The sequence below is a fragment of the Rissa tridactyla genome, chromosome 8 (genome assembly GCF_028500815.1).
Source record: "Rissa tridactyla isolate bRisTri1 chromosome 8, bRisTri1.patW.cur.20221130, whole genome shotgun sequence".
NCBI classification, from domain to species: Eukaryota; Metazoa; Chordata; class Aves; order Charadriiformes; family Laridae; genus Rissa; species Rissa tridactyla.
The window spans coordinates 28,055,929-28,066,752 of record NC_071473.1 but is presented as its reverse complement, the minus strand read 5'-3'; the positions used below and the strand labels follow the sequence as shown (position 1 = coordinate 28,066,752).

At 52.2% G+C, this 10,824-nt stretch overlaps 1 protein-coding gene across 2 annotated transcripts in view; it reads left to right on the top strand.

Annotated features, from left to right (window-relative positions):
* The window catches only part of RC3H1 (ring finger and CCCH-type domains 1), an 81,235-nt gene that overhangs the window by 64,837 nt on the left and 5,574 nt on the right, over window positions 1-10,824 (top strand). Inside the window, exons 1-6 of one of the 2 annotated variants that reach the window (XM_054211191.1) lie at window positions 1,923-1,945; window positions 6,565-6,943; window positions 9,203-9,418; window positions 9,747-9,884; window positions 9,976-10,369; window positions 10,719-10,783. In XM_054211191.1, the coding sequence (XP_054067166.1) occupies window positions 6,569-6,943; window positions 9,203-9,418; window positions 9,747-9,884; window positions 9,976-10,369; window positions 10,719-10,783 (1,188 nt within the window). In that variant the 5' untranslated portion in view covers window positions 1,923-1,945; window positions 6,565-6,568. Of the gene's footprint in view, window positions 1-1,922; window positions 1,946-6,564; window positions 6,944-9,202; window positions 9,419-9,746; window positions 9,885-9,975; window positions 10,370-10,718; window positions 10,784-10,824 lie in introns of those variants that run through there. The other variant, XM_054211192.1, reaches the window with a different exon arrangement.

Genomic DNA, 10,824 nt, shown 5'->3' with positions numbered 1-10,824 from the left:
CTTCATGTGTTGAGCAGAGCTGAATGAGAAAGGATACTTGATTAGCAACGTGGATTATTTTGCTCGAAGAGGGTCTGTGTAAGTAAAAAAACCAAACCCTTCAGAGCAAGGAGCAAGCAGCATGCCTCCAATGTTGAGCTGTTTGGAACTTGCCTCAAAGTGAGAATAAAATTTGCCCCACAGTCAGCTTTGTGGATTTTAATCTCCTTTCCCTCCTTTTTGTGGGCTTTAGCGAGTCAGTAGCTGGCTACAAGTCTGATACGGAATAAGCTGCTGCTTTGCTGAAAAGCTCTTCCTTGTCCTATTCCAGGGCAAGCCCAGCCTTCTGCCCCATGAGTTTGTGCATAGCTTTATTACTTCTGTCTTTCCTTTTGAGGCCAGGCACAGTGGATCCAGTCTAAGGTGTGTGTTTGCTGGACTCAAGCCCATCGCTGCTGACTGATGGGACCCCTCACACTTCCACAAACTGTATTTGCTTGCTTGAAAAATGCAGTTCTTATTAAGGGAACTGCATTTAGTGGGCGGTCCAGCAGAAAACTGGGTGTTTCAATTGGTGATTGTTTTCCTTCCCTTTTTCCCACTAGCCTGAGGGTTCAGGATGCTCAGGTACTCACTCACTTAGGAATTAAAAAACAAAGTGTACTTCTGAAGTGATTGGCTTTTAAAGAAGATCTGAAGTGCTATGCAGAGTCAGATCCCTGTGGAAGGGAGTGGTGGCTGCTCTGCATCGGGAGAGCTTTGGGGAAACTTGGAGGGTTTTGTATGTGGAAAAGAGGGGAATCTGGGTTCAAGTGGATGGCAGCCGCTGGAAATTTTTTCTCCCCTTGGGTATGGATGCCAGGATAGAAGGGAGCTTGAAAAAGCCAGCCCAGAACATGGGATTTATGGATCCCATCTCACTCTGTGAATGCATGAGGCTTCCTCCCTGTGTGTCACCATAAAACTCAACTGTGAGCACCCAAAGCACAACCCAAAATCTAGGCAAATTCGTGTCCCTGCTTGCCACTTGGGTATGTTTAAGGGCTGTTACCGGCTTCTCCAAAAAAAGGGGCAATTCAGAGGACAGTGTGAGCATGTTGAGAAAACACGGAGTCTCCCTGCTGCTGTGAACTGCTCTGGGCTCTTTGTCGCACCTCCTGAAGCGAAGGGGTGCCCTGTCCTGGCTGGGATGTCTCCAGCTCCATAACCTTCCCCATGATGTGAACGCTGGCTCCCTGTGTGGCAGCGACTAAACCTGCAGCATGATGCCAGCTCCCTCCAGGCACCAGCCTTAGAGCTTTGGTGCTCGGTGATTTTGAGTGCCTGGTCCCTGCTTTGGGTCTGGGGACAGCAGCTCTGGGAGACACAAACAGTCCCTCCGCTAGAGCAAACCAGGCAGTTAATGATTTGTATTGACACGCTTGGCATTTGGGATGTTTCCTGAGGTATAGCTCTGCTCGGGCGCGAGTGCTGGGTAGTTGCTTTGAGCTGAACTGGCAATAAAGCGTCACTTATGTGCTGCACTCAGATATTTATCAGCCACCCTGAGGGGTATGACTTGGCCAACTTAGACCCCTTCAGCCCACCAGTTTCAATTCTGGAGTTAACCTCCCTGCCGATGGTGCCCCCATCACTAAAGACAGCATTCCCATGCTCAGCTTCAGATGCCTGGCTGCTCTCTAACAGGGAAGCGAGCATGCAGCCACAGCACCAGTGTACTTTGTCACGTGGTGAGAGTTTGTTCACGTTAGCTGGAGCTCTATGTGATGTGCAACATACCAGAGGTGTTTGCTCTTGGTTTTACTGCATTAACCTACCCCAAACCATTGGATGAATGGAAATCCACGCCTGGATGTCTGCCTGGTGCTCTCTGCTGGCTGTGGAGAATCCCTAATTCCCTTCGCAAAGACTCCAAGCACAGGAATTACTTTGGAAAATTAAACCACCAGCCACTTGGAGCAACAAGGTATGGTGCGAGAGTCCTTTTTCACAGAGGTCGCTTTACCTCCTGCAGCAGATGACCAGTACTGAACCTGCAGGTGACTGGCCCGCTTGCATTGCAAGGTCAGGCAGAAAGCAGTCTGTGTGTGTTGTTGGGCAGCATTGAGAGGGGATTGTGTAGCTTCTGTGCCTGCTTTTGATGAAGTTACCCCTCATTATAGAACTGATGAGAGAGCAAGAGTGATGTTATGTTGGGCAGAGGCAGTTTTTAAGAGGGGCCCTTGTGGCCCCAGACTATGGAGGGGAACCTGCAAAAGCAAAGTTGGATCCAGAGCATGTTGTCCTGCCCTTTATTTCCACAATCTCTGTCCCTTACTGGTATAGTAGGGTCTTTTATTTTCCCTCAAACGAGTTTGCAGCTGCATTTCCCATTAAGACCTGGGCTCTCACTGGAGGCCAGTAACGGGGCAGCTTTAGCACCCGCTGAGCCAGCCTGCCCCCTGGTTTGGATGTTCAGGCAGCAATGCTGTTGCATTTTGAGAGCAGCTGCATCCTCCGTCTGAAATCATGTTGCTCAGTCCTGCTCCCAGCATAGCCATACACGGGCTGGGGATGGGGGGAGATGCTGTTCATCCTCAGCTTTCCAGCTGGGCAAGCGGAAAGGTGAGCGCAGGTAAGAGGGGACGTGTTTGAAACTGCAGAGTGTGAAGTGGGGCAGGTTCTCCCAACTCGGGTCCATCCATTTGGGAACGGGGGCGATGGGACTTGGGGCAGAGGGAAACATTTTGCTGAGCTACAAGATATTAAAGCGCAATTTACAAAAACCTTAGATCATCACACTTTTATTTGAACTCTTGAAAGTTTTTTGGGTTTTTTTTTAATGGTATGAGCAGTTGATTTTCTATTGGCAAGAACTGAAGGCATCTGGCACTTGTGTGGAGTAGGTGGTCAAACTTTCCCTTGTCAGATTGAACTTTAAAACCTCTTTCAAACTAAACATTGGATTTTTTTTGCTCTTTGCATAACCTTCTGCAGCTGGTCATCAGCCTTTGGTCTCAGCATCCTCTGCCCTCCCACCCTCCCCTGCTTTCCTCTCAGCTCTGCTCAGGCACAGAAACCTAGCAGGGAAACTGCTTTGGACTGGTTTGGGCTCAAGCAGGAGCTCCCTGCCCTCTTAACGATTCGCACTTACATCCTAAAGGCAGAAGGCTGGAGGTACAGGGCCAGGTAAGAGAAACAGATTCCGCTAATCTTTTGTTGTTAATTAATTCCTTGTAACAGGTCCTTTTCCCTTTGTAGGAGCCTATGAATTTCAGCTGCTGCCAGAGTGCTTTTTTGCTCTGGGCATGGCCCTGAGGAGCTGTTTCTAGAGGGCCCTCCCATCCCAGCTCTCACAAAGTCTTGCTTCTGTACAGCTCACCGAGGTGCTGTGCTTGACTTTTATCCCCAACCTGTAGCAATGCTTCATGGTGTGGAAAGCAGTTCATAAGGTCAGGTTGCCCTGAGTAATCGCTGATCTCTTGACCGGCTGTAAAAGAGCACTGCTGATTTGCTTTGCGCTCTGTTTTTGGGGTGAGGAGGGACGGGAATGGCTTTTCTTGTCAAGAGCCGAAGTCAGTCTCAAAATGGTTTGAGCTACTGGACGTTTGCTGGGCTGTTTATCGCACTCTGGGTGCTGCAGGGCGCGCACGCCGCTGTGCGTAGCACCAGCGGGTTCAGTAGGGTGAGTGCCGGAGGACGAGCGGTGGCTCTACAAGGCCAGTTGGTCCTTCCACACAGCGATGACAAGCAGTGGGATGGAAATGTCCTGCGCCGGCTGGGTGGGATGGAGGGGAGTTTCTGTACACTTGCCTGGAGGCTTCTGATTTTGAGCTGAATCAGCAACTTGTTTCTTGGCTTTCTATGCTTCTTACGGGGGGGAGCAGAGGAAAAGGAGCCCTTCCTAATTCTTCCATTCTTCCTGGCCAGGAAGCCTTTTCAGGCAGTGATGTTGTGGTAATACTTTTGGGGTCCTTCCAAGCAGTTGACATATGGAGTGCGTAGCAGTGCTGCAGGGGAAAATGGAGTATCAAAGAGCTGTGGAGGGAGGAGGAGTGTTTTTCGGCCAAGTGCTACAGCAAAAAGCTGGCCTAAGAAATAGCGAGGGGTCCTGCCTGTAAGAGACGAGATTGGACATGTCAGGGGCCGAGTCAGCCTTGGTGGCTGATAGATCAGATTTAAGGCATTAGCGTGAAGTCCTCTATCTCCTCTAATTTGATAGAGCCAGGAGTTTACTGCGAAGCTTAAACGGGGAGTGTTTCCCATTTAATCAGGACAGGATGAAGAAGAGGTGCTCTCCCCGCTCTTGTGCTTCGGGTTTTAAATGTGAGATTAGCAGCACTCTGTGCCGGCAGACACCACCACCTGCCTCTGTCGTGGCAGAAGCGGGCAGTTGTGCCCATACAGGCACATCGGGACACGCTTGTGGACATGCCTGTCCCTGGAGGCGAGCGGGGTGACAGGGCAGGGACTGCGGTGAGGTTGTCCTTTCTGCGGCAGGGCTGCAAGAGCCAGTGGGAGTTAAGCGTGATGGAGGGAGGGCTGCTGGCAGGCAGCAAAGGATCACCCCGGTCCTGGCCCTAGGGCTGCCGAGCACAGAAATGGGCCTGTCTTGTTGCTTGCTGGCTGATTCCTTCCTGTAGGAGTGCAAGGTTCAGAAGAGCAGCGCTTCCTGGAGTGCTTTCAATTGTCTCAATAGTTTTCCTTTCTCTCGCCCTCCTGCCCTGTGTGGTGTTTTTTCTTTCTGTATTTGGTTGACTTCCATCCCCTTTTAGATTTTTTTTTTTTTGCCCTTTGTGCTGTTGCATCTATCCTGTACCTTTTGAAAGCTAATCTGTTTGTTGTTACCAGCAAGAGCGGTGGCCGTGGCCTGAGCAAGTACGTCTTGTTTTGCACGTTTTCTTGCAGTACGTGTTGCTACGCTGTTAGTGTAGGCTGGAGAGGGCCCCTCGGGGCTCGATGTGCTCTTCGTGCCAAATGAGGTAATTTCTGCTTTTGCGGAGGAACTGGAGCTGAGATGAAGTCATTGCCCAAGAGCCCCGGGGAGGGGGTTGTGAAATAGCCCAGAGGTCTCCTGCGTCCCAGACCGGTGCTCGAGCCGCTCCTGTGGTGCTGGCCCACCAGCGCTGGCAAGACCACAGGCACGGAGGCATCAGTGGTAAATGCAGCTGATCTTTATTCTAGTCGCTCAGGAGGCCGCGCTTGGTAGCTGTGGCAGTGAGTACGTGGGGGCAGGCAGAGACCTACCCCAGTTAAACATCTCTTTGAAGAAGTCTTCTCCAGCAGGCAAGTCCCGGGCAGGCTGCCAGAGCTTTCCAGTAGTTGTTTCCCGAGTTGTTGTGGCTGCGGTCCGTGAGCTTCCTCCCACGGGGTACGTGAACAAACCCAACATGGAGTCATGTAAAGGGCATCTCAAAACCACAGTGCACAGGAAATCTTCCGTGCCACTTAATTGGCTCTAGATGGCTGATGAGGCCTTGCTGCCGGATCTGATGGGGTGTGCAGATCCCCTGCTTCAGCAAAAGTGGAAAATATAAATTATCTCTGCCTTGCTGGGAGATTTTCAAGAGACCTGCTTTTCCTGGAATGTGGTTATTAACGTTAGCCTGCCCTCCTCAGGTACCAAGGATGGCCAGTTTGCATTGAGGTGTTGAGAACTTTGGACAGGAATGGCTGTGATGTACCAGTTACACCATTCACACTCTTACAAAATACACTTTTAGGGACTAAAGATGCTCAATGCATGGAGGGACCCGCTCCCCGGAGACCTCTCCCACCTCTTCTCTGCTGTAACGTTTCCTGTGTCAGTAACTTAAATAGTGTAGAGCTGAGGTGAGCCTCAAAGCACAGACAGCAATTGAAGGGGACAGAGAAGTTCAGGTGAAGGGAGAAGAGAGACCAGGAAAACCAGGAGATTTCCCTAGGGAAAAGGGGAAGGAAACAATCAAAAACATTCTGTCTCAGGCCGACTGGTCTGTGGAGCTTGGGGTACCTGGGGGTTCTTTTGAGCAACCTGGTCTGGTGGGAGGTATCCCTGCCCATGGGAGGGGGGTTGGAACAAGATGGTCTTTAAGGACCCTTCCAACTCTAACGTTCCATGTTCCTCCCTGTGAGGAAGAGGGGTAGGATCTGTACAGAAACATAAATGCACCTGGACTGCAGATGGGGGCAGCTGGGTGGCTTTGGTGGCTCTGTGCTGGCTCCTGTCACGGGCAGGCCTGGGGAAAGGCAGCTCAGGCAGGGTCTTTCCATGGGAGCCACCCTGGCTGGCCAATGGGGGGCACTCAGAAGTTCAATTCATGTGGTTTTGTACAAACTTGTCAGGGTTGAGCCTGCTGCTTAAAAAGAGGGCACCCAGGGCTCTGGGAAAGCACCGCTTTCAGTGTATTGTTTCTAAAAGCGGTGTGTGCTCAGCGGCATGCTTGTCCTGCTGGTGGTGTCTGTCCTCCCTGTTTATCCCACAGCTGTGGGACAAAAGGACAATTGGAGATGACCGTGGGGCTCCTCTCTCACTGAGGTTGGCTGAAACAGGGCCCATGGGCTGCGGCGACAGCGTGGGTTTTCTGGGCGGGCGAGTGTGTGTAAGTTCTCTCTTTCTGGTTCCAGGACAATGCGTCTTTTTGTGGTGTGTCTCTTCAGCGTCTGGGGTCTGGCTGCCCCTCAGCCCTACCTTGTGGAAGACATTTGCACCGCGAAGCCACGAGACATCCCGGTGAATCCCATCTGCATCTATCGCAACCCTGAGAAGAAGCCCCAGGAGAGTGAGGGACAAGAGTCAGGGAAGGGCAAGCTCCCGGAGTCCACCAACCCTCGGGTCTGGGAGCTGTCGAAGGCCAACTCGCATTTTGCTGTTGTCTTCTACAAGTACCTGGCTGACTCCAAGGAGGATGGGGAAAACGTCTTCATGTCGCCCCTCAGCATTTCTACAGCCTTCGCCATGACCAAGCTCGGAGCTTGTGGTAGCACCCTCCAGCAGCTCATGGAGGTGGGTGGCACTTCCTCAGCCTTCTCCTGGAGCTGTCACCAGGGTCTGAAAGACAGCAAAGGTGATAACGGCTTACTGCTGCTAACGGGCTCTCTGGGCCGGGATGGCTGTCCGGCTTGGGAAGGGAGACCTTTATTTAAACAAGCCCCTAGGAAGGGCACACACAGGCTGCTTGTCTCTGGGTTTGTTTAGATCCCGTCTCTTTCCTCTGACTCCCTGTTGGAATCCAGCATTCAGGGTGGGTTTCCTGGGTTTGAGAGGTTAGCCTTCATCTGGAGGAAAGGAAGCCCATTTGGGAGATTAGGGAAGGGAATGGGAACAGTTTGTTTCTTGCAGATTGGGCAAGCAGGTAGCTGAGCAGGTAGCTAAGCCCCTTCCTATGCAAAAACCATGATATCAAGTCCCATTGGGAGAGGCTCTTTTCCACATTCCCCCTCTCTCCCTTGGGACAAAAATAGACACACGTGGACACCCTGCAGTCCTCCTGGCTTCCAGGGCTCTGCCACCCTGCGGGAGCACAGGAACATCAGTTACTTCTCGAGGGCCTCCTTGTCGTAAACGTAAGCGCAGCCTGAGCCCTCAGCCAGGGCTGAACAGCTTCATACTGCCGGTGTTGGGCAGTGGCACAGCAAGGGCCTGAGCTTCTGAAGCACGGGAGCCTGGACGCATGGGGCCTCTCCCTCCAGCCGTGGCTCCTAAACTTGGAGGGGAGCTCTGGTCCTGGACTGAGAGGTAGTCCTGCGTCCGGGCTCCTCCGTGGGACCTGTTAATCCCTGCCCATGCCAGCGCCCTTCTTGCTGTCAGACCCGCTTGCCCGACAGCTGCGAGGGCGCTCGTCTGCTGCGAGAGGCTGGGTACTGCACGTGCTGTCCTCGCAGCCGGGACACTCCAGCCCGGAGGGGCCTTTCTCCCTGCAATGAGGAGGTGTGAATTAAACCGCTCCACTTGTCCTTGCAGATCCTGCCTCTGGAGTAGGTAATGTTGGGGTCACCATCATCCATGCAGTCTGGGGCAGAGCAGTGAACCACGTCTCCCAAAACCTTCGCTCCTGCCTTCCCTTGTGGGCAGCCCTCCCTGCTGGAAGGGGACCCTTCTCTCACTGAGCCACCCAGGACGTGGAGCTATCACTCCTTATCCCCCCTTTTCCCTAGGAAAGGGCAGTAACGCTACCTTTGCCTCGTAGGAAACACCACCAGAGATCCTGGATGTTTGTGTGAAGCAGCGTGCGGTGGGACTTTCTGTGCCTTACAGCCCTGGGGTTGGATAGCAGTAGACAAATCAGAATACTCCTTCCAGCTGGCAGCTAGGAGAAAAAATAAAAAATAAAAAAAATCACTGTGCTGTAGAAATCTACCCTCAACAGGATTGCTACATAGTCCCAATTCCTGCTGAAATAGATAAGGTGTACCAGAATTACTCAACAGGCTGTGAGAGTCGCTCCTGGGAAGGAGCAGCCTTTGGCACCATCACAGGAGGGTTTAGCACAAACCTTGTGAGTTTTCTGTCGCCTGCGCTGACCCGCGAGCTGCTGCCAGGCCCCGTCGGCACAATGCTCGTCTCCTGTGAGGCTGTCACCGGGGTGTGGGGGGGACTTTGTAAACACCGTGCATGAACTATGTTAACTTTGAGAGCGCTGGGGAGAGCCTCGTGGTTCAGAGGGGAGGGGTCAGAGCGCACAGAGAAAAACGTCTCCAAGACCTTCGTGTGTCTTCTGCACAACCACCTAAACTGTCCAGATAAGTCATGCCCGTGTTTGAGATGGACACGTACGAAACGATGCGTCTTCCCCGGACAGCTGGGGCGGCGGAAGCGGGTGGGGGACAGAGGCAGAGGCAGACCTGGGCAGGGGCACGGCCAACAGCTCTAGGGGAGGATCTTCAGTCAGCAAGAGCTGGAGCCTTCTTGCTGGGTTAAAGACGGTCAGAAGCTGGGACCGGTCAAAGGTAGAGTATGGAGAGGGAAGGAAGCCGGCGTTAGAGAGAGGAGCAGTACCTCTGCATGCTGAGCAGTGTTTAATCTTCCATTTTGGACTCCAAACCAGGGTCTCGGGCTGGTGATGTGTTGCTTTTATGTAGATTTGTGTTCCAAGTTAAACATGGAGGGTGGGTGAAGCTCTGAGGGCCTTCAAATTTCTCTGCAGCATGATTGAGGCCGTTGAGCAGCAGCCAAACGCTCTGTCACTGCTTGCTGTGGGGCCCGGGAGCTGCGGGAGCACCGGAGCCTGCTCATGGATTCCTTCTCACTGTTTGGCCCCTCCAGGTCTTTCGATTTGACACCATTTCAGAGAAGACGTCCGATCAGATCCACTTCTTCTTTGCCAAGCTGAACTGCCGGCTCTACAAGAAAGCCAACAAGTCCTCAGAGCTGGTATCGGCCAACCGCCTCTTCGGGGAGAAATCTTTGGTCTTCAATGAGACTTACCAGAACATCAGTGAAATAGTTTATGGAGCGAAACTCTGGCCCTTGAACTTCAAAGTGAGTTTGAACTATTTGGGATTTTTCTTTTTTTGTTTGTTTTTCCCCACCCTGTCCTTCTGCTTTTGCTGCGTCCCTATCTTTTGCTCACAGGGAGTGCCCCGCTCCGGGCACGTGGGACATCAGTGAAGGCAGGAGGAGCAGCTCCTCCTGTCCCAGCTCACCTTAACCACGGTCACTTCCCAGCTTCTCATTTCTAAATGCTGTAGCACTGCGCGGGGAGCAGTGTTCTCCCCGAGCACACACCCTCTACATTGTCCCCTGCAGGAGGGATACAAAGAGGCGGTTGGAACCCTTGTCTCAACCTGGTTTTGGTCTTTTCCTTCAGGAGAAGCCAGAACTTTCCAGGAAGATCATTAATGAGTGGGTGGCTAATAAGACAGAGAAGCGCATTACAGAAGTGATCCCAGAAGGAGGTATTGATGATCTCACTGTCTTGGTCCTGGTCAACACCATTTATTTTAAGGTATGGCTAACAAAACTGGGGGAGCAGCCCACTTCCCTGGGGGAGAACGCACAATGCTCATGTTTGTCTCTCCTCCCCATTTCCCTCGTAGGGGCACTGGAAATCGCAGTTCCCAGCTCCAAACACAAAACTGGATTTATTCCATAAAGCCAATGGTGAGACCTGCAAAGTCCCAATTATGTACCAAGAGTCCAAATTCCACCACGCGTCCATCTCCCAGGACAAAGTTCAGGTGCTGGAGCTGCCTTACAAAGGGGACGATATAACAATGGTGCTGGTCCTGCCCAATGCTGGGACGCCGCTGGTGGAGGTGGAACGAGACCTGACATCGGAGAAGCTGCAGGGCTGGATAGACTCCATGAAGGAGGTGTCTCTCTTCGTCTACCTCCCTCGCTTCCGCATCGAGGACAGCTTCAGTGTCAAGGAAAAACTGAGAAAAATGGGGCTGGAAGATCTCTTCAGTCCAGAAAATGCCAGGCTCCCAGGTCAGGGGTGGAGTTGGGGTGGTGGAGGGTGGAGGTGGGGGGGTCACCATTCCTGCACAGGCACTGGGGCAGTAAGGGCAGCAGCACCTGAGGAACGAGAATGTGAAAGCATTTAGATGTTGCTGCAGTCAATCATGGACTCTGTGGTCAAGTCCCATCACGGACACGCAGCCTTGCTCTGCGCTAAGGATGTGGGAGTTAAGCAATCAATTGCTGTTTGTGGAGGATAATTTTGTTTTAGGGCAGACACACCTTATGCTTGGACACAGGCCATGAAGGATGGAAGTGTGTTCTCTCTTGAGCCATTGTCTAAAAACGTAGTTTTAACTTTCTCCATTTTGTATTTCAGGTATCATTGCAGAGGGCCGTACTGACCTGTACGTATCTGAGGCTTTCCACAAAGCCTTCCTCGAGGTAAGCCTTGTTTTGTCTCAGGGGTGTCTTCCTGTTTGTTT